The sequence below is a fragment of the Copadichromis virginalis genome, linkage group LG12 (assembly GCF_057382275.1).
Source record: "Copadichromis virginalis isolate Kocher_CV1m ecotype Utaka linkage group LG12, C_Virginalis_male_GT1.1, whole genome shotgun sequence".
NCBI lineage: Eukaryota > Metazoa > Chordata > Actinopteri > Cichliformes > Cichlidae > Copadichromis > Copadichromis virginalis.
Window position 1 is genome coordinate 13,167,463 of NC_140629.1, and position 27,555 is coordinate 13,195,017.

The 27,555-nt window shown below is 40.3% G+C and overlaps 2 protein-coding genes across 3 annotated transcripts; one reads left to right on the forward strand and one right to left on the reverse strand.

Moving 5' to 3' along the window:
* The first annotated feature begins 2,294 nt into the window (after positions 1-2,294).
* On the forward strand, positions 2,295-11,331 carry LOC146696597 (glutathione hydrolase 1 proenzyme-like). The gene is made up of 12 exons (XM_085474136.1): positions 2,295-2,467; positions 2,542-2,672; positions 2,758-2,847; positions 3,183-3,375; positions 4,207-4,367; positions 4,463-4,612; positions 5,024-5,160; positions 5,323-5,510; positions 5,642-5,769; positions 6,127-6,239; positions 6,333-6,446; positions 10,309-11,331. Exons 1-12 carry the CDS (start codon positions 2,295-2,297, stop codon positions 10,453-10,455), a joined length of 1,725 nt encoding a protein of 574 aa, XP_085330262.1. The 3' UTR covers positions 10,456-11,331.
* Positions 11,332-14,871: 3,540 nt separating this feature from the next.
* anapc5 (anaphase promoting complex subunit 5) lies at positions 14,872-23,155 on the reverse strand. Of its 2 annotated transcripts, none has more exons than XM_085474755.1 (17): positions 22,634-23,155; positions 22,464-22,543; positions 21,568-21,677; positions 21,218-21,455; positions 21,060-21,126; positions 20,009-20,110; positions 19,716-19,906; positions 19,537-19,618; positions 19,350-19,442; positions 18,943-19,124; positions 18,540-18,675; positions 18,312-18,386; positions 16,283-16,404; positions 16,078-16,185; positions 15,692-15,839; positions 15,415-15,577; positions 14,872-15,304 (listed from the first exon to the last, which is right to left on the reverse strand). In XM_085474755.1, the coding sequence occupies exons 1-17, from the start codon at positions 22,829-22,831 to the stop codon at positions 15,084-15,086; spliced, it is 2,316 nt and encodes a 771-aa protein (XP_085330881.1). In that variant the 5' UTR covers positions 22,832-23,155; the 3' UTR covers positions 14,872-15,083. The 2 variants fall into 2 exon arrangements, with proteins under 2 accessions (XP_085330881.1, XP_085330880.1); XM_085474754.1 differs by having other exon boundaries at positions 14,872-15,307.
* Positions 23,156-27,555: the final 4,400 nt, after the last annotated feature.

Below are 27,555 nucleotides of genomic sequence, written 5' to 3' on the forward strand. Positions count from 1 at the left end.
TCCCTCACATTCACACAAATGTATTGTTTCTTGCTTCGTTCCTCTTCTCTCTAGAGTATACCTCCACATCTCCAGGCTCTCTTGCACCTGTTCCCTGCTCTCACTACAGATCACAAAGCTGTCTGCAAGCATCACAGTCCATTTAGACTCCTGCCTGACCTCATCTGTCAGCCTGCCCATCAGCACTCCAAACAAGAAGGGTCTTAGAGTCAATTCTTGATAAAATCTCACTCCCACCTTTCAGTCTTATTGCACACCTCACCCTACGATCCCTGTCCTCATACATATATCCAAAAACAGCTGCTGTAGAAAAAATGTAACTCCAGTTCTCTTAATTTGTGCACATACCACCGATCAGGTTTCACTGTTGTTGTGTGGGCCTATTAAAGTAGTGGCTGTGGCCTTCAGTTTTCCCACTCCACCTAGCAGCGATACCGTCACTTCAAATTGCACCCCTTGGCCTATAACTCACAAAATCAGTCAAAAATCCCCCCAACACTGCACACTGTGTTAAATTTGACCCGTTCATGTACACTGTAAGAGGTTGCAAACAAAAAAAGACTGGGTGGCCTCTGTTCTCCCTCATTTGTACAGTGCTGCTATGACAGAAGCAGCTTAGCTACCTAATTGCAGCACACATCCCAGAGCCTGTCTGTGGCGTCCCTATCATTAAAAGGAGCGCAGCCGGCCATAAAAACACATTACATCACCTTTCTGCTCTCCATGTTTCTGCAGGCTGCGTTTCACCTGTCGCCGAGGAACAACAGCAGCGTGTGATCAGATCTGCTGCTGCGTATACAGGAATAAACAAGCCTCCCTCTTTATTGTACGAAAAACAACTGGAGGGAAACATGGTGGGTAGTGTGAGTGCATCGCTCCCATCAAAGTCAAAACGAAACCTATAAGCCTCTAAGCTGACGGATAAAAATATGAAAAGAGCTCCAGCTGATATTTCACACAACAACTCCGGTGCAGTGACAGTGCTGTTCGCATTAAAACTGAAGGAAGCACTGTGATCTGTAACTAAACAGAAATATAATTGCTCTCTTCTGCTATAAATCAGCTCTGCCTGCTGAACAAACTCCCCTCTCTTGGGGTGGCTCTGAACATGGGAGATCCAGAACAGGATATAGTAATTAGATTTAGAGACAATCATAGCAGCAGCAGCAGCAGCAGACCACAGGCTCCTTTGACAGCACTTTATCAGTGTGGCCCAGCAACAGGAGTGCACGCTGGATTAGCCGAGGTACCACAGAAGGGTATTTGCTGTTCTGCAGCTACCGTCACCGACACTGCCAGCTTGGACTTGTGCTCCCGGGCGAAGGCGAAGGCATCTTAATCGGTCTGAGGACGCCTGCAGAAAAAGCCAAATAGAATGTGACACGGTTACTGAGCATGGCAACGCTGCTGGCCGAGCCAATCACACAGAGCCCCGAGTCAGAGCTGAATGCTGCTTGCATCTGTAAACAGATCACTCTCACCTTCACTTTGTCAAACCTGGCATATTGATATCCGAGTGAAATGGAAAGTTATAGAGCACCAGAAAGACAAACTTGAGAGCTTCACTCCAAAGTGATCAGTGATGCAAAGAGCAGTTGTTGTTTGGAGAGAGAAATATGATGGAAATAATAGATTGCAGCACCTAAATTCAGATTTTTTTTTAAAGAATTGAATGTGGATGTCTGGAAATGTGTTTTTTTTTCTGTCAGAATTTTGAACCTTATTGTTTTTCTTCCAACATCCCCAAGAGCTAACACACACACAGTAGGCACTCCAGAAAGCTTTGATGGTGATTGCTTTCCACCTCTCATCTTCCTCTATGCTTTTTTTTCTCTCTCTCCATATATATACACATTTCTTTTTCTTCTTCTTAATAAAAAAACAAACAAACAAAAAAAAACAGCATTGCTCATATGAAAGGACTGCTCATCAGAATCACAGTGTGACACCCGAGCGAAGTCACACCTTCAAACCAAGATGACACAGCACACATCAGCGGAGACTTTAGTTAGTTATATAAAACACTGTCATTATTGCTAAGGCTCAGTAAGAGTCAGGTCATTCCTTCTGTTCTGTCCAGCATTTCCAATGAGTCTGTGAAACAAACAAACCAAAGGTGAGTGAAATAAAAATGTGGTGTTCTTTTTGCTTCAGATTGTTAAACATATGTAAATGTTTGGCTCCCAATTAAAAAATAATGATAGGCGATGTCTGGAGGAGAAGACTGTTGCTTCTGAGCTGAAGAATCCGGTGTCTTTCCGAGGTGTGCTGATTTCTCCCCTCCCGGCAGAGAAATGGTTGGGAAGTCCCTGATTGCTGGTCTGGTGGTCCTTCTGGTGGCTGCAGTGAGCCTGTTCCTGGGGGTGTTCATGGGTTTGGGGAAGAAAAACACACCTCCCACTTCAGACCACTTCTACTCAAAGGCCGCCGTGGCTGCTGATGCTGGAAAGTGCTCGGAAGTGGGGAGGTAAGACGACATATAGCAGATGCCGTGCTCTTCTGTGCGCGTCTTAGCTGTTAAGTGTATTCTCTTGTTTCCAGGGACATTCTGAGGAAAAACGGCTCTGCTGTGGATGCTTCAATCGCTGCCTTGCTGTGTGTTGGCCTTTTGAACGCTCACAGCATGGGCATCGGAGGAGGGCTCTTCTTTGTCATCTATAACGCTTCCACAGGTGAGCGTGCCTCATTAGTTAGAAATTGCCAGCACAGACAACCGAGGAGACGCTGATCAATCAGTCCTCGTTTTCTGCTCAACAGGAAAGGTGGAAACCATTGATGCGAGGGAGACTGCACCCATGAACGCCACTGAAGACATGTTTGGCAACAACACTAAGCTTTCTCGCACAGGTAGCACCTTGCTGTGCTCTGCTGGAGTATTTCCCGGGTGCTGATTGGCCAAATGTAGACCAGATTTCATTTAATTCTCAAAGGTTGTTGATGCTACCCAAGATCAAATAGGGATTTAGAGTCCATCGAGCTCTCGTCAGATGTTCTCACATTCTTAACAACCTTATTATACCTTCCTTTGCCCCCATTTAAAAGCTCTGGGACGAGAACACTTTAGCGATAGATATCGCACACTATCTTGATGTCTCTTAGCATGGTGGTCCCTCACTCAGAGAAGGGGTAGAAAGAGAGCTTGTGAAATTAAAATCAGTGGTACTGCTGTTTCTGCGTGACAGGTGGACTGTCCATAGCCATTCCGGGAGAGATCCGCGGTTATGAGATGGCACACAAAAGGCATGGCCGGCTGCCATGGAAGGAGCTGTTTGAGCCCAGCATTGCCTTGGCTCGTGACGGATTTCCGATTGGAAAAGCCCTGGCTCATGCAATCTTAAAAAGCAAGGATTCCATTCAAGGAGACGCCAACATGTGGTGAGGGTGATATTCTCATATCTGAATACTTAATAATACACTGTAAACCGAAAGAAATAGATATTTGGGGAAATGTGTTCACTTTAACTACAAGTTAGAGGAGAAAATACTATGCTTATGCCAGCATGTATTAAGCTACAGCCAGTAGCCTAATACATGTTGCAGTAGATATTCTTGGCTTATTAGACTATTCTTAGCTTAGTTCAGCATCAAACCAGAAACAGGGGAAAACAGTTGTCTGAATCTGCTGCTGCTGGAGGTAAAGCAACCCACCCAGCAGCACATCTAATGATAAATGCCTCATCATTACCTCAGAATCTGAGCCAAATAAATGGCTGACCCTGTTTATTTCACTGAAATAAAAACAGTCTTCCTAGAGTCTACCATTTATATACTATATACTATTCTCTACTTTAGAGAATACAAGAATAAGAAGATGGAAATGAGCATAGCAGGTGTGCTTTAGCAGAAATGACAGAGGTACCAAAACCTAAATGAATCAAAATGTTAGATGGAAATAAAATATCTATAATAACTGTGCTTCATGTCAAACTGTGCCTTTATTTATATATATATATATATATATATATATATATATATATATATATATATATATATATATATATATATATATATATCTTTTAAAAACACATTGTGAAAATTATTCAGATATTACTCAGTGGCTCTGTGTTTCTTTTCTACACCCTTATCTTGCTCTGATAATTGGGTGCATTGCTGTTTACCACAGCGGTTCTTTTTAAAGGTCTCAATTTCTACTTACAATGGCTTTAATATTCTTTAATACATGTTTTCTTTTCTTCCCTCTCTCAGCGAGGTCTTTTGTGATTCTCAGAGAAACATCCTGAAGGAGAATGATATTGTTAGATTCCCAAAGCTGGCTGAAACATACCAAAGAATAGCAGAAGAGGGGCCTGATGTGTTTTATAACGGGGCGATGGCACAGAACATTGTTGAGGACATCCAGGCGGCAGGTGCTCTGCTGTATCCTCATCCGCTGTTGTCTTCAGATGCTTCAGTTGTTACTCCTCCTATTGAATTCACAACGACACTTCTGTACTGGTTCCAGGTGGTATCATCACCCTGGAAGATTTGTTGGAGTACCAGCCCGTGCTGAATGAGAACCCTCTGAAGCTGAACGTCGGGGAATACACCATACATGTCCCAGATGCCCCCTCCAGTGGCCCTGTGCTGGCACTCATACTCAACATAGTGGATGGTGAGCAGCCTGGCTGAGTGTTTGTGCAGCCATGCAGAAGAGAGGATGTCAGGTTTCCCCAGGTCATCTCTAGAATGTTTCTTTCCCTTCTTTGGAAGCAGAAAACTGAGCTGCTGCTTAGTTCTGCCTGCCAAATTTAATTTACCATCAACACTCCATCTGTTCAGGCAGAGAATCATTAAGCCATGCTTCATAATAAAAGTGGCATCATTCATTTAAATTGAGCACTGAATGTGTTCATATAAGAAGTTGGAGGGGTGCGTGCCTGCACATTTATTCTATTTGTATTGCAGTTTTTAATAACATGCCATTGACTTTTAGCACAATAACAGAGAAGATCAGATCAGGCCAGTAAATTGTCATCTAACTGTCATTCGCTCCAGATGTATTTTTCCTGTGGATATATTGCAGGGTACAACTTCTCAGACACGAGCGTCTCTACAGCAGAGAAGAAAACTCTGACGTACCATCGCATTGTAGAGGCTTTTCGTTTTGCTTACGCCAAGAGGAGCAGATTGGGGGACCCTCGGTATCTCAACATTACTGATGTAAGGGCTCCAGCTATAATCCTCTTCATTCGTTTTTTGAGCATTTACGGCATAATTTTTCTCACTGTGGCCATAAAATTGTCTCCTGGAAACTCTTTAACTCTTAAACAGTCTGAAATGCCTGTTTTCTCCTCTTTAATTGATTTGTTTTGCTCCTTTCAGCTAATCCAAAACATGACCTCAGACTACTTTGCTGATGGCATAAGGAGCAAAATTACAGATGACACGACCCACCCAGACAGCTACTATGAGCCCGAGTATTTTGTTCCAGACAACCACGGGACAGCTCATCTGTCAGTCATTGCTGAGGATGGCAGTGCTGTGGCAGCAACCAGCACCATCAATCTATAGTGAGTTTCTCTGACAAGGCTGACATCAAGTCAGTAAATGTGCCTCTCAAAAGCCATGCATGTAAATGAACTGTCTTCACTACAATGTAGCGCACTGAGTGAAGGTTTAAAAAATGGCTTTATTTCCCCAGCTTTGGTTCAAAGGTCATGTCTCGATCTACTGGGATCATTTTTAATGATGAAATGGATGACTTCAGCTCTCCATACATGACCAATGGGTTTGGAATCCCCCCTTCACCCAACAACTTCATTCAACCAGGTGTGACTGAAATGAGTTATCACACTAGTACTTCTCTAATCCCCTGTGGGGCAGTGACCTTTAGTCAGTGTTGATGGATATCAGTGTTTGCTAAATTAAGCCTCATGTTTTTCAAAGATAGATGGTGTTACTAGATTCTTCCTCTGGTTAGGATGATTCAGAGGAGGGCCTTTTACTCATCCTCAGTTTTGCTGCCATACAATAAGCTAATCGCCTCTCTCACTCTGTGGGTCACCGGCTTGTTGTAGTGTCTCAAATAGACTATGATGTGATTGAGCTGAGTTGTTGACATTCAGCATGACTTTGCTAAAACTATCAGGCAGTCAAATCCACCTTCTTTTTACAATCTGTTTCTAGGCAAAAGGCCGCTGTCTTCCATGTGTCCTACTATCATATTTGACCAAGAAAACCAAGTGAAGATGGTTGTAGGAGCATCCGGGGGCACAAAAATAACCACAGCCACAGCATTAGTAAGTCTAATTCATTCAAATGCATCACCCTCATGTTGACTTGGGAATGTGAAACCTCCCATACATGTTGTCATTTTTCTTACCTAAAAACAGGTAATCCTCAACTCCTTGTTTTTCAACTATGACCTAAAGAAAGCCGTGACAGAGCCACGACTTCACAATCAGCTTAATCCAAATATGACAGTAGTGGAGCAGGGCTTTGAAAAGGTGGGTCACACAGACAGCAACATAGCTTAGCAGTATTACAGTTGTATCATAAGCAAAGAATGTGCATGTATGAATGTACCATGCATGTGACCATTAGTGTACTATGACTATAAAAATTGCTGTGAAAACAGGATCAAGTACAAAAGTACAAAAATATGTGTGACAACGAGGATCCAACGACAGCAGAGTTGCAGTTTTTAAACCTCTTTTATTGACCACTTTTCCAAGGTGCAGCTTTCCAGCTGTCCTGCTTCTGTGGCACACACAGCCTCCTGAACAACATCTTTAACAGGGGACGCATGATTAGGTGATGAGGTCAGGTGTGTGAGTCAGCCTCCCCTGACAATACACCCTGAACCCACTGCTCCACTCCTGCAGCTGAGCCACAAACCACACCCCACCGCAATGTTTATGCATATTTTGTAGAATGAATTTGCTGTGCTCATACTTAGATTGTATATTGTTTACAATAGTTGTTTATTGTTTTAGAGTGCAGCATTTTGCTACTTAGCTGAGTGTAGTGGGAAGTATAAAAGAATGTAGTATAGTATAAGTATATAGTATGTAGTATAAGTATAATATAAAAGAATGAATCTTTGACTTGAAAAACAAAGTTCAAAACAAAAGGGTCACTAGAGCTATAACAAATCCTCCTCATGCTAGAACGTGTGTACTGATTTTCACGACACTTCTTTAAAAAGGTTTTTTTTAGCCTTAAAAGAGTGAAAACAATTCATTTCAATTACATTTATCGAATCCTTTTTAAATAAAGAACCAAAAAACAAAAACAGCCTCCTCAAGGTGCTTTATATTGTAAGGTAAAGATCCCACAATGATACAGAAAAACTCTCAATAATCTGACAACCCTCTATGACCAAGCACTTGGTGACAGCTGGATGAAAAATCTGCCTTTTAACAGGAAGAAACATGCAGGAGAGCCAGACTCAGGGAGGGACAACCATCTGCTATGACCGGTTTGGGGTGAGGGGAGCAAGGCTGGGCAAAAGACACACTATGAAAGAGAGCCAGTAGATTAATAACAACTAATGATTAGAAGTGAGTGAACAAGAAACCCTCCATTCATTGTGGGAAGCCCTCAGCAGCCTAGGCCTATTACAGCATAACTATAAGCTTTATCAAAATGGAAAGTTTTAAGCCTAATCTTAGAGGTACAGAAGTTTTCTGTTTCATGAATCCAAACTCACCCATATGGAAAAGATATATATAAATATTTTAAAGTTTTTATCTGTCTTGTATGAAACTTGTATGAAAAGCATACAAGAGTGAAAACACATATAAGATCCCTTGAAAAATCATATAATGAAACTATGTTTTGTATACTTACTAAAAAAATATATGAAAGTAATGAGAAAGTGGCCACTTTCATGAGTAAATCATATATGTTTTTACTATTTCTTTTCCATATGGGCAGAGCTGGTTCCACTGAAGCTCACCCTGAGACAAGATGTTATGATATCACAAATGTTACTGAAATGCAATACGCTATACTGCCCATAGTATTTACTCACCCATCCAAATAATTAAATTCCAGTTCCAATCATTTTCATGGTCACAGGTATATAAAAATGAGCTCCTAGGCATGTAGACTTCTTCAACAAGCATTTGTGAAAGAATGGGTGGCTCTCAGGAAGTCACTGAATTTCAGTGTGGTACCATTATAAGATGTTTCCTGTGCAACAAATCCAGTTGTAAAATTTCCTTGCTACTAAATATTCCACAGTTAATTGTTAGTGGTATTATAACACAGTGAAGTGACTGGGAGCAACAGCAGCTCAGTCACAAAGGAGTATGTCACATAAAACCACAGAGCAGGATCACCGGATGAAGAAAGTGCATAGAGGTTGCGAACTTTCTGCAGAGTCAGTTGCTACAGACCTATAGACTTCATGTGACCTTTAGATTAGCTCAAGAACAGTGTGTAGAGAGCTTCATGAAATGGGTTAACATGGCCGAGCAGCTGCATGCAAGCCTTACATCACCAAATGCAGTGTTGAATGCAGTGATATAAAGCATGCCAACACTGGACTCTAGAGCAGTGAAGAAGTGTTCTCTATATATATGTTCTCTATAAATAATACCACTCATTGTATCTGGTTAGAGACCACGTTTCTAAGATTTTTAGGGCCAAATAACAACAATTTTATCTGAATTTAGCACCAGAGGTCATTCAGACCTTTAGGTCTCTATGATATTCCTTCAATGTGGTGTCTCGCATTTGCCTTCATGGATAGATAAAGCTGGGTATCATGTGCATAGCAAGGAAAATGTATGCTATGCCTTCTCATAATGTTACAAAATGGAAGCCTATATGATGTAAACAGACTTGATCCCAGCACAGAACCTTGTGGGACACCAAAATTAACATTGGTGTCTAAGGAGGAATCCCTCCCTACCTACAGCACACTATAATCTCTGTAATAAAATATTATGGTCATCAGTATGAAATGCTGCATTGAAGTCAAGCAGGACAAGAGTCCACTGTCACAGGCAATAAAAGGATCCTTTGTACAGAAGCTAGCACTCTTTGTGTACTGTGACGAGCAGATGACACTTGCCAGCACAGACTGATCATATCTGAGATTGAAGCATTAATTAACGGTAAGACTTCTTTGAGCAGTCTTAATGGGTCCTAATAGACAGGTCGATGATTTTTAGGAAGCAATTATTGAAATTAACTCAGAAAGATCAATCAGAGTCCTTTTTAAAAAACAAAAACAAATAGAGCAACAAACTCGTTGTTAATCAGATGCCATTTCTCTGCCAGTTACGTACTTTAAATTGTGCATTTGTGAGTTACACCAGGGAGTCAAGCGCTTGTGATTTGATGCTTTCTTTTTTTTTTTAAGAGGAACCACACTATCTAGGGTTGTATGCTGTGAGGATGTTACACTTATAAGAAAATAATCAACCACTGTGGGAGCAAAGTTTGGGTAGCTGCTCTGTACTGTGTTGGCACACGGTGTTGAAGATATTAAACTTAGTTACGGCAGTTAATGTCGATACAGTCAAATGTCCAGTTTCTGTGCCACATGTCAGAGTAAGATCAAAAGTATGGTTAAAGAGTGAGTGGTCTCATTAACATTTTGAGAGAATAGATTAAATGCTGTGTTGAGGCAGTCATTTTTACAGTTTACATGGATGTTAAAATCACCCACTACAATTGAACTGACAAAACCAAACAGTTGAACCAAAACAGATAAAAACACTGGCAAATTGGATAGAATGGATGGGGAGATGGATGAAATTTAACTAAAAATGTTTTTTTTTATTTTTTTTTTATTAGAGTGTAGGTTAGGAGTCAGGTTTTCAAATGAATTAAAACTCTGTCTCCATCTTTGGTTGATTAAGAAGCTAGAGTGAAAGATTGTTGCTACTCCTCTGTTCCCACCTCCGAGGATTCTGACCGTTAAGATGACTCAGGCATGAAAGTGTTCGATTTTTTATTTCCTTCTTTCTGTGAGGCCTTCAGTTTCCCTAAATTGGCAATTGGTCATCAGACCTTGATCCAGACCTTGTACTGAAAGAAAAGCCATAACATCACCAGAGTTACAAGGATTCATCCTCTGGACACATTGAAGGTCTACACATTTTTAGACATCCCTTTAGCAGGGTTAAAAACACATAGCAATGAGATTTGATAATAAGGAAAGGGAATCAAGTGTTTCTTTATATATTACTTATCTCAACCAAGTTTTAGATTTATGCACATTGACTTTTACACATGTGCCAGCAGTCAGGAAGGTAAAAAATAATTCCACATGTGTTCTATGCATTACAAAGCCAAAACTCCTGCACAAGACTATTTCTCTATGTTTTTGTATGTGTGGTGGAACTATGCCAGAGTGTCCTGGAGGGTCTGGTCCAGAAGAACCATGTAACGCAGCTGCTAAGGACTCCAGACTCGGTGGTCCAGGCTGTGGTGCGGCAGGGAGAGCGTCTCTGTGCAGAGTCTGACCCCAGGAAAGGAGGCTATCCTGCGGGATACTGAGCATTGCTGCAATTTCTTCTCAGCTCCCCTCAGCGGGACAGTCTCCTCAAAGACACTTGGACAGAATCACAATGAGACGGTGTCTGCACTGAAGACTTAAGCATTATTTAAGCTACGGAGACACAGCCACTGCGCCTTCTCTGAGATTAATTTAATCAAACATGGAAATTAACTCCACTTCAATACCTCTTTTACTCAATTATTTAACATCACTTCATTTCTTTTTTTTGGCATTAATTTTGTGTTCTGAAGTAAAATGAGAGGTTGTATCTAGTTTGACTCTTGTATCATCACTACTGGATACTGGTCAGGGTTGTATTTGAGAACTGAAGCAGAAACCATTTGAACATTCATTTCAGTTCATGTATGACACATCATTATTATAAACATCCAAATATAAACCAACGCTGGGAATGTCATATTAAGAAATGTTCATAGGTTTCAACAACAAGTTGGAGGTTGTCCGCGAGGTAATATCATTTCTTTTGTAAGGAAAAACTCTTGTTAATACCTGGACAGTTTGTTTGGAAAAGGAGGGTTTGTTTATGTGAAACTGGTAAGGGAAAATAAAGAAGCATGAGTTAAAAAAAAAAAAAAAACAGCTGCAAGCAGGTATACCATGAAGACATCTCAGGTTGTTTGCCTGTTTTACTCGAATGTCTGCCCACATTTTTCTCCTGACGTAAGCTGATCCTGAAATGGACACTATTCAAAAGGAAACTGCCCGTGTTGTTTTCTACCGTGACACTATCACTTCTGAATTGTAAATGTTTAATATCGAGTAGAGGTTAAGTCGATGTATAGTGTATTCTGAAAAATACATTTGCAGATATATTTTTCTAAACATGCATTGTTCATATGCCATGTTTGTTGCCATGCTTGTTATTAAACATTTTGAACAAAGATGTTATATTTTACCACAGAAGCTGTGCTATTTCTGAACCGGGATATTTGGCAAGAAATCTGAGGTTAGTGAGAGTTTGTTTTCCAGAGCATGGATTCAATGTCAGAATGACCCAAAATTCAATGTTACTCAGATTCTGTCTGTCTGTATACCAGCGCTATCATCAATTCTTTTTCATTTTTAACCTCCTAAGACCTGAACTCAGTATAATGTCCTCGTAAGTGGATATCAGGCCCTTGCAGAGAAAATTTAAGTATTTTGTGGACATCACCCAAAATGTGATGTCCACATATGTGGATGCCAGGTCCTAGGAGGTTAATAAATCAATTTAAAAAAACAAAACAAACAACAACCATTAATATCCAGACCTGAAGAAAACTACTATAAGCACACAGAGCTATAATGTTGTTTTTTAGCTAAATACCAATCATACATAATGTGAGCGAGATAGAATGTTTACGCTTCTCTTGGTGCATTATACTAATATAATAACATCTGCCAAAAACAAACAACAATTACAGCTGAACCTCATAGAAATGTCAGTAGTTACAGAGGTTACAAACAAATTCAAGTACTTTGCCTAAGTTAAGAGTTACTGAACCATCGTAATGGAAAATATGTTTTAATGCCAAATGTTGGGAAAATTATCAGTAGTTGTTGACAAATTTTACTATGAAGCTCACAGTGAAACAAGAATGACTGTGATGGCAACAAATATCTGCCAGCTTCTTCCAGCTGCTCAGACTTTTCAGTCTGAAATTCTGGACTAACTGAACAGCCGTTTTTAAAGTCATTCGATTACAGCAGCCTAATAAACCATAGACTCAATATAAAAGACTGACACTATGTTGTCACCCATTGGTTTTGGAGAGAGCCTCAGTGTTGGTGTTGTTAGCGCAATTTGGTGGGGCAGAATTTACCATTTGAGCACAAATGGGTGTATGTTATTAGCTAGCGCTAGCAAACTTGGCTAGCAAGCTGCTTCCACAGATTCTATTGGTGCATTCACACCAAATGTGAAGCAACATTATTTCAAAATGCAAACTCTGTGTAACAAGATTTTTTGATGTGAGATTGTGTGCAAGTGAAAATATTTCAGCTACAGCAAAAAGTTTGCTTAACACTGTGTTGCAACAATCCATCAGTTGGGATCCATCAGAGTCATGAACAGTCTTCTGATGTTATTGATAATAAGAAAAGCAGGTAGAACTATAAGGTTCAATTTCTCTTTCAGATGGACAAAAAAACGAAACAAAAAACAAATAGCTAGGAGTATTTGCTCAGGCTCCTAGCAATTATACTCCTATGGTATAATTTGAAAAGCCTATGTGGCCTCATTGTCCAGTTATTGCATATTCAGGCCACACACCTGCCTGGTAAGCAGACAACAATACCCCAGCCTTATATGGCTGAGGAGTGAAAGAAAAGGACTTGGAGAGAAGTGAGTGAAATCACAGGATGGTAACAGTAAGGATAACAATTTGTGAAAAGAGGTTTCAGAAGCGTGATTCCAATTATCAGCTGTACTCTGCCTCACCCTGTGTCCTGTGAGGGGTGAATGTTTGAGGGTTTCCAACATGATGAAATACTAGTAGACAATGGGAAATTATACTTTGCATCTGGTGTGATTAACAGCACTGGTAAAATTTGGAATATCCTTCACAAACTTCTTGTATTGGTCTTTATATAGAAGCGGGAAGCAATGAAGTGAAAATACATTGTTACTGTACTTAAGTACAATCTTCAGGGATTTGTACTTTACTTGAGTTGTTATTTTTTCTATTTTTGTTTTATTTGCACACCTTCTTTGACTTGCTAGAAACCAACTAAAAACAGATGGGACAGTTGTGCTAAGACATTAAATGTCAATTGCATTATGGCTGTAGACTAATGACAACATCAGCCTTCAGATTGACTCCCTTTTGTCCTGACTTTAGCAATGAAATTTTGTCTCCCACTGGGAATAACATCTCCCAAGGTAATGGTGCAATCTTGAAAACAGAAAAAAAAGAAGCATTTTTGTTTTCAAGATAGCTTTCCATAATGGATGCTGGACCTGGAGTAATCTTGCAACCTGTATCAGCCACCCTGCATCTGCCTTCTTTAATGCCCTTCTGGGGGAGGCAAAGAAGTCAAAGCAAGAGAGTCACGGAAACTGCAAGTAAGACAAGTATGAACCTTAGACAGGCATTCACAAGATGGAAAGCACTCAGGGACTTGACAGGGCTCAAAAGCAACATTCAGTTAGATTATTTCCACTAGATCAGTAAGAAGCAAAACCTGCGAACTTATTAGCCTTGTACAGAGTGGGGGGAGGGGTGCAGGGACTGCTTCTATTGCCGTTTTATATATAACAGCTACACAAACTATGAATAGATACATTTTATACAATACACTATTAACTTGTTTACTTTAATCAGCAGAACACACAATGAACAAAGATTAAAGGCTTAGTGGATCGGTTAGACACTTATTTTTTCCCTGTGTGGCTTTTAAGGCAAAGGACTGAAAATAACTCAAAAGGAGAAATGGCATCATTTTCTTATAAACAAGTTTTTTTTAAGGTCTATTAGCGTTACTTTTGTGAAATTTACCTTTATTCTTGGAGACAGCTCCGCTCTGACTGAGTAAAAAAGCATGCACTGAAATCCACATGCTACAAATCTCTATGATAACACAAACTGTCACTTTTTAAATTGAGGAACTGCTACATGAAGTCTACTCGGTGACACTTGCAATTATGCTAAACATGTAAATACATGTATTTTATGGCTCTGTGCCAATTACCACAGCACTGTGGTATTTGCATAGACAACAAGGCTGCCTTTACTAGAAATCTGTTTATCAACAGAAGTACAGGAAGACAAACACGCCACTTAAACTCATTCAACCGGAATTTTTGGGGTTCGAGCACAACGACTGAGAACCTTAGCGTGAGCATATTCCTCCTGCAGGTGTTTCCTGTGACTACTTTTGCCAGACCAAATGTAAATTAACCAAGATGAAGCCAATTATTTTCCTTAAGGAAGCACATGACACAATGAATGTATTACGCATCAGGCAGAACACATTAAATAATTTCCCCCAGGGATCAATAAAGTATTCTGTTTCTGATAAATCAACATAACTGCTGCAAACAATTCAGAAAAATGTGCCATTTATATACACAGTGTTGATATGATTTCCTAATATGGCCTTTGGCTTCATCAGTATTCCTCCTGCAAAATCAGGATCATCCACACTAGTGAATGCATTAATCTCGTCGCCAACTCTGATATTACCCTCATTCATCAAAACGCAGCGGGTGCATCGGGACGCCACGTGTCGGCTTTTGATCTAAACTTTTGACTTTTCTTTCTTTTCTTTTTAAACCTACACAGGTGCGTGACATGTACTTCTGTCAGACTAACTTGCTATGGTGGAAGGCATTAAAGCACATGTTATATTTAGGACCATCATTCAAATTCGCATATATCTGTAAGTAAACACACAATGGACACGTTCTTCTTGTACTGGAAACTCATTTTAATTCATGGCTGCTGTCATGTTACATTTTTAGTTATCATCCTGTTACTCCGTGCAAAATGTTTCACAAACACCTCTCTTTCAACACAGCCACAAATGAAATGTTTTAGTCTAGAAAACAGGACAGAGCCTCGGCACCATCTAGTGGTGAGTTGCAGTGATTCAGTTCAGTTTTTGTTGATGGGGCAGTGGGAGCAGTTTAGAGCCGCATGGAGACCGGCGGTGCTGGCGATTGCAGCTCCTGGTCCAATAGCCGGAAGAGCATGGCACTTTTGTTGCTCTCCAAGATTTGTCCCAGAGAGCGGTGGAGTTGAGCCTGCAGATAGTGCACGTCCCGCAGCCGCTCCTTACAGTTCAGCTGGGAGAAATAGGCGGCGGCCTCGTTTAGCGTGTCGAGAGCCGAAGCTGCTAAACACAAATCTGCTGGGACATAAACAGCAGTATGCAAATGTAGATGAAAACCATGCAGCATTATGAGCAGAGGACCAATATATGTGGTGAGGTGGTGTGTCAGGGGAGCAAACTGTTACCTGCTTGCCCTTGTCTGTTTGGCTTGAACCCAGCCACTGCCATCTGACAGCGGGCTGCCAGCAGCATGGCACGACCTTTGTCCATGACTGCTCTGTGGGCCAGAATAGGCTCGATGGCTTCATGCAGCACATTCAGAGCTTGCTCAGGAACCCCCAACATCAGCTGCAGAAACGAGAGACAACAAATGCAATAAATAAACCATGTGGGGGATTTTTGCATAAACGCAAGCTGGTATTTGCACAGCTAAGTGAAGTCTCTTTTAATGCTGCAGCTGACCTGAGTGAAGGCCAGGTGAAGGATGGTTTCCGAGGCCAGTGACTGGAGGTGGTGCTGTCTAGCCAGAGCCAAGGCCTGCAGGAGGACAGGAAGAGCTGTGGAGAAGCCAGACGACTCCCAGTGGAGCTCAGCAGTGGACAGCATCACTCTGAAAGAGACATAAAATGACTTTGTGTGATCTCTGAAGCATAAAGGTCAAAATACATTTATGTTGGGATCTTTATATCTTACAGGAGAACAGTTAAGACTTGCAACGGTGATGTATAGTTTGAACTTAATTCCTTTTAAACAAGTTTGATTGGACAAATAAAAATAAATGATAGTAGAATAAGTGCATTTACTCAAATTGAATGGAGCCGTAACGGTATGAGAAAACCGGGTCCTACCTGATAACCATCTCTGTACACTTAGCCTTCTCACAGCGAGCCTGCAGCTGCTGTAAGATGTGGTATGCTTCAGTGTTGCGGTTGAGAGCCTTCAGAACTTGAGCTTTCCTGTCACAGAGCACACAGTTATTGTGCAGCTCAAATAAAAAGTGTATAGGGCAGCATATGTTATAAGAAGGCCTGCAGATTCACTTATTTGAGTTACCTGTAAAGACCCTCTGTCTGATTTAATGCAGCGATAGCTGTGACTAGAGGCTCTGCCAAGTGATATTTCCCTTCATTCATATGTCTCTCAAACTGGATTTTCAGATCACACAGCATCCAGAGCTGCATTTGGGACACAGAAAAGTAATTTCATTACAGTGAAATTATACCATGAATTACAGAATAAATGAACTCTGTAATGTTTGTTTTACTAATTCTACACAGCCCAAGAAAGATTAAGTAAAACACTTGATCATTAGACTACAACATATAGTTAAACTTTGGGGATCAATCTGTCCAGTTAGGAAGCACACACCTTTGTGAATTCATTTCACCTGCTTTGGTGCAAATGAAAGAGGACTAGAGAGGAAACAATAAGACAACCTCCAAAAAGTGAATGCTGGGCAAACACCAATGAATGGGAACTGGCAGGTCTGCTACTGGCACCCAGTTCTGTTCACAGATGAGATGAGGTTCACACCGAGTAATGTGTCAGACATGGAAAAGTCTGAAACACTGTGGTAAATGTTTCGATGCCTACAACATAATCTGAGAAGATAACAGGATAACAGTAACAGACAAGTCAGTTCCTGTTTACTCCGGCGAATACCAACTGAGCTGCATCGTTCTGGGCTGTGAGCACAAAGGACGTCAGGCCCTCAATCCACCCTCATGAAGTCCATTTGTGTCTGGTCAGAAACATGTGTGAAACATTGGTCCTGCTGCTGGGCTCATGCCTTTCTACCGCCCTGATCTACACTGCACTCCTAAACTCTGCAAATTGGGTTGTACCATCCTGGAGGAGCTAGACTACTTTTGCAACCTCAATGGACTGCGGGTATTGTGCCATGCTACTAACAGTGACAAGAAAAACAAAGCAAAGCTATAGAGGGGGGGGGAGAAAAAAAAAATCCCACAAGAGGGAGAAAGAGAAAGCAATGGCCTGGGGCCACAACCGGCTAAACCATTCCCTTTTTGGGAATTCTTGCCTTTCCACTGCACCTGTTGCCACTTTCATTTTTACCAAAGCAGGTAAAGCGGGTTTGCACTGCTTTATTCTTCTTAACTGGACACACTGAAACCCCTGACGTATAAATTATTTTGTGTTTTACTGATGATTATTAGGTGTTACTTTAATATTTTGGTAGTGTATTACATCTAAGTCAAAACAACGTGTACAATTCTGAAACAATTCTGAAAGTGACACACATGGTAATTAGTTTGCTATTTGACACAAGGAAGCAAAATATAATTATCACAGGGAAAACAATCCTCCACATGAACCACTGTTAAAAATCAGAGTAACTACATCTGCCTCTCCGCTTTAGGCTAGACTCAAATTATTAATGCGGGTTGGTGAAGTTCATCCAACTTTAAATCTCATATTTAATGGTAAAGCTGAGAAGCTGAAAGAACATAATCATTTCCCTTTTTTGTTTCCAAAGCACAGACTACATAAAAAAGATGGAGGTAGTCACCATAACACCATCATAAACCAGACGTGACAAGTGACTGAGAAATCAAAGAACACTGCAGGCACCTAACACGAGGAAGCCCACCCTAAAGCATACTCAGCTTTATCACCCTCTCTTACACTAAAGGGGATAAACTGCAAGGAAATCTCATTATATTGAGAAAGACTTGAAACTGGCAAATGCATTCTATAAACAAACCATGATAGTGTTTAATGAAGTCACAGATCAAGTGAGCCAAAGAGATATTTTCCCCACAGATATAAATACAATCTCCCCCCCCCCCCCCAGAAGTCGCCACCTCCTGTGGGCTCATTTGAAAGAATACAGGCATTTTTCTGCCCATGTCCACCTTTCACGTACAACCTTTTATGTACAAAGTAGCGAGTAAACGTGTGATACGTGTCAGTTATTTTCGAGAATATAAAAATATCTAACAAGGCTTTGGAACAAGTTTTTCTGGGTCTGAAAACTTAAAACTCTTATTTTTCGACTCTGTCCTCTTTGTAGTTACTGCACTGATACGCTGAGAAGCACAGTGTGTTTCAGAAAATGTACCTTGGCATGCTGTGTGTGAGGAGGAAACTGTTCTTTCAGATGCAGAATAATCTCTGAAACGACACCGTACAGGCCCTGCAACACAAGCAGAGGTAGATGGGATCGTGAGTTACGTTTTGAACTACAGCCAAGAACACGAAAGCAGACCTGGTCAATTTTTCTTTAATGTCTAAGATACGCAACAGCAGGGCAGACAGCAGGCAGACTAGATGAAATCAAACACGTTACCTGCTCAGCGTGTAGCTCGGCCAGGTGACAGAGGACCACAGCGAAGCCCTCTGTGTTGTTCTGCTGGACCCCGAAGTTAACTGGCTCAAGACTGCTCATGTTGAGAAGCAGCTGGGCCTGCTGCAGAGACATCGTGCTGCAGGAGACACAGGAGGCCACATTAATTACTTACAAAAAAACCCACGTTTTTCTGCACTTGAAAAGTCGAACTTGTGTGGGAGATGTCTGGCTGTCCATGCTATTGCTATTAATGCTATTAATCCATGCGTACAACATCAGGCATTTCAGCCACTTCACTGATTTGATTTGATATGAATGGTTAAGAAGCTGCAGTGTTAGTATGCAGTCAAAAGTGAGCAGAAGTGGCAACTGTGTGTTACGGTGGCAGAGTGAAGAGCCTGACCTCTTTCCATACATCCTCCATATGGAAGTCGTCTGAGCCAGGCTGATCTCGATCAGCTCCGACAGACTGTGCTTCCAGTGAAGAATGTCTGTGTCCTTCAGGGCATCCATCAGCTTGTGTGCCGTTTTACCCTGTGTTGCCCCCTGCTGGACCAATGACTGAATGCCCAGAGATGCCAAATACTGTAAATGGAGAGGATTAATAACATTTTAAAATCTAATAATAAGTCAATTTCAGTGAGCAAATATAATATTTTGCTGCTCGTATGTTATCCAATTATTTTCTGCATAGCATTCTCCGAGAAATTTACATGCTTATGAAAATTGCGCCAAAGAAATTTACAAATAATAAAGATCCAAATCACTTTAATAGAGGAATTCATATGTGACACCTCATGTTGCACTCACTGGCAGGCAGAAATGGGCAGCCATTTTTACTGAATCCTCGGTTAGCACAGTGCTGTCAGAACCCTTCATCTGTTCCAGTGTGTAGAGCCAACTCTGATGGAGGAGAGCGTGTTAGATTCAGACGTAATTAACAATCCATCATGGCACAACCACTGAAGTGAAGATAATGAAGTGGGAACTGTTGTACCAGACAGTGCTGCAAGCACACATGATCATTGGACTCCTGGGCAATCCGGATAGCCTCCTGTAGAGCCAGATCAGCCTGTTGACTAACAGGAGAGAAAAGGGAAAAAATCTCTTTTTTATTCTTTTCTATGGAACTTGTCCACGTACTTGGACTCCTCCAACTCCTCCATTAGTACTCACTAATGGCCAAAGCGACAGTGCAAGCTTGCCAAGTTAAGAGCAGCGTAGCGGAGACTTCGACCATAGCCCTCGTCCCCATTGCTCTTTCCGTCATTTCCAGACAAGATGAGTCGATCAAAATAATGCAAGAGACTGTGGGCTGACAGGAAGATGTCCTGGACTCTCATGCTGTTCAAGTAGTTCAGATAATGCTGAGGAGCGAGAGAGAGAGAAAAGAGAGCTAATGAAGGAGACACCAACCCGCTGACTGATCTGTTTATATAGTAAGGAAAAGTTAAGGAGATGAACTTTACCGCTTCAGCAAAGTCAGGATTAAACTTCAGCATGTTGTTGAGCTCTTCCTGCAGAGCAGCAGGCTTTAGAGCTTTATTCTCATCATTCTTGAGTAGGTATGCCTGCAGAAAGTTTAAACATGGTGTCTGTAAATACTATAACTGAATTTTTAAAATGTATTTATTTCATTAAATTTGTTGATATGAAGACTCTAAAGCTGTATACACATTGGTAGCAGATTGCAGCGATGATGAGACCACAGAAAGTGAACGATGCTTGACGACTTAAAGTAATCGTGGTTGAAAAATCAGAATCAGAATCAGAAAGGGTTTTATTGCCAAATGTTGAGTGGGTTTACAACATTAGGAAATTGCTGCGGTGCTTCAGTGCAAACATACTGTTATAAATTAAGCTTAAATAGACATGAAAATAAAAATGAGAATATGCTGATATGCTGGTAACGTGAAGTGGGTGGGGCCCACAATAAACTATTCTCACCTACCAGACGACTACCAATGACAGTGAAGAATACTGTTGATTGATATATGACCTGCTAGCAAATACATTAAAGTGTCACCTATGCAACTGGAACTTGGACTGTGTGCAAGTAACCAGCAATCATGTTCAAGGAAATGTGGAAATAGCTTCCAGTATGTACAAAGGTTTAGAGTCCCACCTTAAAGTGGACATGAAACGCTGCATGTCTTAACTAATTTGCACCATGGAGCCCTGCTCTAAAAAACTATCATAGCTTTAACTTTGTTTTTAAGAGCATGCTTAGCGCCATCTAGTGCCAGTGCAGAACATGACATCACTGGCTTGGTTGATTGCTGCTAAGAGATTTAGATTAGTTTATGCTAGCTACAAACATAAATCAGCAAATCAACACATCCAAGCATGACTAACAGGTGGATTTTCCTGTTTCAGCCAAACAAAAAAAAGTAACTTTCAACAGTTATTTCTCAAATTTGGCTTCACAGACAGAGCTAAATCTAATGCAGTTTTTAGAGTAGGGCTTAATTTAGCGTTCATACATGTAGTGTTTCATGTCCACTTATAATCAACACTCACCTGTCTAGCAAGAAAGTACTCTGCTTGTTTTTGTGAGAGGGGACCTCTGCTTGGAGTATTGTCACTTCTGCAACACAAATTAGGAGGTGGCGCCAATCAAAAACAACAATGGCAAAATATTTCAGGTCAGCTGAAACACTGGTGCATATTTCACTCACTGAAGCTCTGACTCGTGCAGTGGAGTGTCCAGCTCCTCCTTGTCCACTCTGTCACCTACAGTATCCTCAATGCTGGTCAGGTCCATCTCCGAGTCGTCTGCGACCAAGGCCGGCACCTGGCCGTCCATAGGCTTGGCATAGTGACTGTGGTAGTAGTGCTGCAGGGATTTGTACAGCTTGTAAACCTGACTGAAAGAAAGCTTGTTGTAGGCCAGAAGCATGTGTCGCATAAAAAGACCTGAAAAGGGGTGAAAATATTGTTTAATACAATACTTTTCAATTTTAACAATTCTCAAATCAGACTTCCACTGAGTTATAATCAGGACTGCAATAAGGTGCAAATTACTCACCTACTACACTGGTTTTGTAAGCTTCGGTATCAAAAGCTGTGAATGGAGTGGGAAGAGTAGAAAAGAAGTACTCCATGTCTTTCAGCTCTCCATCTGCCATTTCATGGAGCCTTTAAAGGAGAAACAACACCGTGATTGACTACAACATCAACATTTAAACGTTATTGTGTTTTAATATTACACCAAGGGAAGTGAAATCTAAGGCCTAGGGACCAGAATTTAAATGGCAAAGACTGCAGTCCAGCCCAATGGATGGCTTTGGAATATGTGAAAGAGGGCACAAATTTGGGACTTTTAACTGTATTTTTCTAATTTTTATAGCTTTTCCTACAGATAAAAAACCTCAGCAATGGCCTTTCATATTAAACCAAAAGTAATGATATAACAGATAAAGAGAAAAAAATCCTGTTTATTTCATTATCCACTTTTGAATATTTTCTTTCTTTCTTTTGTATTTCCTACAATGAGCCACAATAAAAATGATTTTTTCTATGGCTTAACAAATCCTCTCTTTTGTATATTTACAAGACCATCTGGTCAATGAGCTACCAGGCCTTATTCTTCCACTTTACAGATTTATTTCTTGCAATTAAAGCCAACAGAATTGTGCTTACAGATTTCTTTTAATTTAATAGAACATTCCTAAATCATGTTGAAAAATTGAGCGCTACTGCTAAAATTGCTCTTCTTTCCTTATAGTGAGATATATCGGGGATAAAAATTCCGTTAAACTTCTTTACACTGCCCACTTAGATCAAAATTAGCTAATATATGACCAACACTACAAATTGAGTTGGACACTGGCGTGTAGATTTTTCCATGTGAACTTAAAGCATCGTCTTTTTTCTTTCACAAATGGTAGAATGAAATCAAATGGGATAAAAATCGATTTCTACCTCAGTTTGACAGCATATGCAGTCTGTGGACAACACTCCTCCACAGTCTTGAGGAACTGGCCGAGAGTCAGGTCTGGACCCTGGTAGATCACAGTGAGCCAAGGTAAACAATGCAACAAGGTGGATAGGTTCAAGGGTAGTTTTAGTTTCCGACATTCATAAAAACCAACCTGCTGTAGAGGGAGGATGAGCTTGTTAAGTCGCCTTCTCTCTGGCAGTGTTATCTTGGAGGCAGTCATTTCATACAGCAACGCTAACACGGAGATTTTATACGGAGTCACCCAGTCTTTAATGCCAAACACGTTAGCATGGACGACCCCGTTCGTCATCATGGGATTAAAATACAAACTTTCGTGCACACTCGCCATCTTCAAAGCGTTCACATCGATTCTGACGTGCGCTCGGTCAGCATTTAACAGAGAGGAATTTTAACGACAGTCGGCAGCTGCACATCACAGCGGCGGTGACTAGCTAGTTAGCCAGCAACCGGGCGTACTGAGTTAATGTAACGCTAGCTAAGTCGTTTGAAAAGTAAAAATACATCAGAGCCTATGCACGGCTAGCCTGCAGATGTTTTGTCTTATGAGTAAATTTGGCGTATTTTAAACGTGTTAAAAATATTTTCCCTCTCTGCTTTCAAACCGCCCTCCTTCTGTCGCCTTAAAAATACGTCATAGAAACTGCATTTTTTTTTTTACATAAAACTTTATTTTCATGTTTCAAGGAAGGCTATGGCGGCAGTGACAAAACGGGAAATAATGGCGTTAAAGGAACAACTCTGAGCACAGACAACAATACACATACGCGCATACGTGGTGCCGTTTGATTTTTGCAGCTATTCTCGTAACTGTAGCCTGAATGACATCTTCGCTTTCACAGTCACCTGAAGGGATCATTATGACTCTACACTGCCCCCTGTGGTAACAATATGCATCTTTTTTCATATGTTATAGGGTCTTGGTAGTTGAATTCGGATCCCCGGGGCTAAGAAAAACTTTTCAAAGTGAAATATGGAATATTATAGTATTTTAAATTTGAATAAGTCTTGGGAATTCTGCCAAAGGCGACAGGAGTGACTACACACAAAAACACAAAGAAGTCAAATTCAAATAGGGGAGGTGTGTGACATATACTGCTTTACCGTTAAAGAGGATACATTATGTCAGATACTTTCTCTGTACATTAAAAAAAAAAAACACAAAAACGCAAAAACACATCATTGTTTCCATTTCTTTAGTTTATGAAAAATGCCAAAGTTTGCACAAAAGAGAATTTTTGCACCAACTAGGTGATTTCCAATGTTCTATTAGCTGAAAACTAGGCATATCTCAGCGTGCTTTGCAGTGTGTTCTTGTAAGTGGAGGAAAAAAGTGGCAGGCGAAGAACAATATTTTAAAGTCATGTCCTTAAGAAATAGGAAAAAAATCCAGCAAAGACCCGACACAAGAACCAAGCTTTACAAAAGCTGGACACACTGCAAGCACAGTAAAAAAGGTTTATATAGAAAAACACAGAATGAAATGCTGTCAGTCATGGATTGGCCTCCCCAGAGACCAAAGCTCAACTAAAGCTATGTGAGATCGTTTTGACAGGGAACCGAACAGAAGGGCAGCCAACATTCAAAGAAGAGCTTTGAATGTCCTTTAAGAAGCCTGGAGAACTATTCTTGAAGACTACTTAAAGAAATGGTAAGAAAGCTTTCCTTAGAGAGTCCAGACTGTGTTGAAGAATAAAGGTGATTCTGACTTTCAATCTTGTAAGAATTAAACTTTGTGTTTGCCTCGTATACTGTATTTGTATTTACATGTTGCAAATAAATTGTATTTACCATTTTCGTTCCAAAATATAAAAACAATGAGGACTGTCTTTTACATAGTACTATATGTCAGATTTATAATTCTATGCTTTTATGAAATAGGATGAAATCAGATAACACAGCTGTCCTGATATGTACGCAAAATGCAGCACAATTTGGACCTGATTAGCTGAGAAGCAGCAGGTGGCACTTGTCAGCACATTTAACCATTTGGTGTTGGTGGTGGTACAATGTCATTATTTGCAGATAGTAGCATATGTGTATCTAAAATTCACTATAACTATTACAGCGCCTAATGTAAGCGGATTTAAAATGCAGCAGAGTAACCTGTTCTCAAATGATTACATTACATGTCTTATTTGGCAGATGGCTATGACAGTCCTGGGAACACTGGAGCAGGCTCTTGGCCCCAGAGCTGTGCTAAAGAGGGCTTTGTCTGTTTCTTCACACATCCTCCAGCAATATGTTGGTCATCTGGTGTTGGAGTGAACCTTAGCTCGAATATAATCAGTTTTTCAGCTAACTGGTGAGTGAAAGTTTAAAAAATGACTTTCCTGATTTTGTTACTGGGCCACGTTTACGTCAGTAAATCCCAAAGTGCCATTTAACTTTGCTGTTTTTAACATTATGCATCAAACTCTGGAGTTCTTACTGGCTATGAAAATCCTATTCTTTTACTAACTGCGTATTTTAGTCGAGAGATTTAGGCATTTATAATTTACATTGATCAGCAGTAAAAGAAATAGCATCTTTGTCACTGTCTAGCTAATGAAAGATTAATATGACAGGCAGCGCTGACTGAATGGAAGCTGTACAAATCCAGACCTGCAGCAGAAACACTGCTGTTAAATCTGTTTTATTCGTTTAATTTAGGGCAAAGGAAGCACATTTGGTAGAGCTGTGAACAGGCTGTGTGAGAAAAGAAAACTGGGAGGGAAAGAAGATTAACATGAATAATGAAAATACAAGAGAAAAAAAGGACATCTATATATTGGGCTACCTCTTCCAGAAGAGGGCACTAATGGTCTACCAGTTTATGCAGACTGGTTCAAAAATTCTTTTCATCAGGAACTACAATGAGAAGGGGAGAAAGACAGTAGAGGGAATGTGCCCCCTTTTTTTACACTCCACCCCCCCCTCCCATGTCTCAGTGTCACGATCCCGTTGAGACGAAGTCAGTAGAAAGACAATAACACCTGTCAGAGTTTATATTATTGAAAAGCTTAAATAAATTGGCTCTGAATGCCTGTGTCAATACATGAGTCATTGTAAGCAAACCTCACCAACTGCATGACTGCACATTTTGTGGGATTTGATATTCAGGAAGAGCGCAAACAAACTTGTGTCGTGTCTTCTCTCTTCTGGGCTGGAGAATCCGCCATTAACTTTTGGGTTTTCTGAGCAATAGCTGAAAAATCTGTGAGATATTGGAAAAGCTCATATTAAAAGAGCAATACAGTCAGAACAATTACCTGGAGCAAAACACACCTCCTGTCAGTGAGTATTATTGATCTGAATTCATGGTTGTTCATTTGAAAGTTTATCTAGAAAGTTTGTTGTACTAACCTTAGGAAACCAACAGATCTAATTAAAACACCTTTTAAAGTGGCAAAACTTTCTTCATATGATAAATCTAAAGCTAAGTAGCCAGTTAGTGCAAATACAAAGAAAAACAAGTAAATAAAATTCTGTCTTCAAGACTCACAAATTAACCTACTCATCTCATTGCTTTAGTACATGAAAAAAGAGTAAATGCTTACAAATTTAGTTTTAGCGGTATCCATAGGCTTAGTTAGCATAAACAGGCTAAGCTAAGCTTTGCTAACTGGCTACTGTCTCTGCACACAACACACACGAGTCATTTGACTAAAACTCAAGCCTTGAGAGAAAGTTTAATAAGGTAGAAATTTTATTCATTTTCAAGAACATCATGTTCTCTCAGCAAGTGGCATACGCAGCTACATGTGCTGAGTGCACATTACAGCAGAGCAACTGGTGTCTTCGCAGCCAGTTTCTTACTAGTTTGTGAGATATTAAGATGTAAACAACACCAATCCAGAAAATTACAGGCATAACTCCTGAGCCAAGGTTTGGCTCACTGGTCCATATGCTTGGGATGCCTCACTAGAAAAATCAAAGATAACTAACCTTCAATTTCTTTTTCAAAATAGCCAAAATAGTCAAAGAATCCAAGATACCTGTGGAGTTAGTCCATTTTCGAGTCCATGGGTCATGAGAGTTGTAGTTTCCTTGTTAGGCCATTAAGCAGACACTAAGCACATGTTGCTTCAGATGTTTTCCAAGAATAAAATTCCAAGAATTTCCTACAGTTCTTTTAGCTTTACTAAAAGGGTTTGTTTTTTTTTTTCTCTGACAGAGCTTCCTTTTTATTGCGACGAAATGATTCCTTCTCCCCAGCTTTAAAAACAGCTCTTACCTTTTCCATGTTGGGTACTGAACTTAAATGCTTGCATTAGGCTGGATTTATTCAGCCGGAGCACATTCAGCGTTGTTATAGAGTTCCTCAAATCTTTATGGCATGCTGACTACATTTAAAAGCCTTACATAACAGCAAGTGATTAAAATGTAGCAATACTAGACAGATTCAATTGGGGTGGAATCAACATGGCGTGGCTTTATTAACAAAAAATCCTGGAACTCAGACAGATTACATTACACTTTTTCATTAGAATCTGGTTTATGTCACTAAACTGGTATGCAAATGTAATTTATAGAAGAATCTTGATGATCAGATAACTGTTCGTTTCATTTCATTGTATAAACCCTTATCAGAAGGGTGGGATGCTGGTGATTGCAGCTGTGTTTCTTCAGTCTGCTGTGAGAGTGGTATTAAGGTTTCACAGTAAACAATCTTCCCAGAATGTCAAACTATACCACCAAAATCTTTATTTAACCTCATGAAAGAAAGCCATTAATCGACAGCCCGCCGTCAGTATTATAGACAAGCTCGGCAGCATGCAAAGCTAATCTGATGAAAAACTTGATATCAGCTCGCAAATACTATCAGACAAAAGATCTCTTTAATGTTACATGCAGCTATGCTGTGAGCCGTTCGTTGCCTTTATGTAGAAATTCTATGACAGAAGCTACAGGGAGTGCAGAATTATTAGGCAAGTTGTATTTTTGAGGAATAATTTAATTATTGAACAACAACCATGTTCTCAATGAACCCAAAAAACTCATTAATATTAAAGCTGAATGTTTTTGGAAGTAGTTTTTAGTTTGTTTTTACTTTTAGCTATTTTAGGGGGATAT

What these genes read in the sequence shown, in the direction of transcription:
- LOC146696597 (XM_085474136.1), top strand. Translation starts at nt 2,295, where the DNA reads ATGGTTGGGAAGTCCCTGATTGCTGGTCTGGTGGTCCTTCTGGTGGCT. An exon ending in TGAGGACATCCAGGCGGCAG is followed by an intron (nt 4,368 to 4,462) that starts GTGCTCTGCTGT and finishes TACTGGTTCCAG; the next exon opens with GTGGTATCATCACCCTGGAA. An exon ending in CATACTCAACATAGTGGATG is followed by an intron (nt 4,613 to 5,023) that starts GTGAGCAGCCTG and finishes GATATATTGCAG; the next exon opens with GGTACAACTTCTCAGACACG.
- anapc5 (XM_085474754.1), bottom strand. Translation starts at nt 22,831, where the DNA reads ATGGCGAGTGTGCACGAAAGTTTGTATTTTAATCCCATGATGACGAAC. An exon ending in TGGAGGATGTATGGAAAGAG is followed by an intron (nt 18,676 to 18,942) that starts GTCAGGCTCTTC and finishes TGTCTCCTGCAG; the next exon opens with CACGATGTCTCTGCAGCAGG. An exon ending in CCGAGCTACACGCTGAGCAG is followed by an intron (nt 18,387 to 18,539) that starts GTAACGTGTTTG and finishes CTTGTGTTGCAG; the next exon opens with GGCCTGTACGGTGTCGTTTC.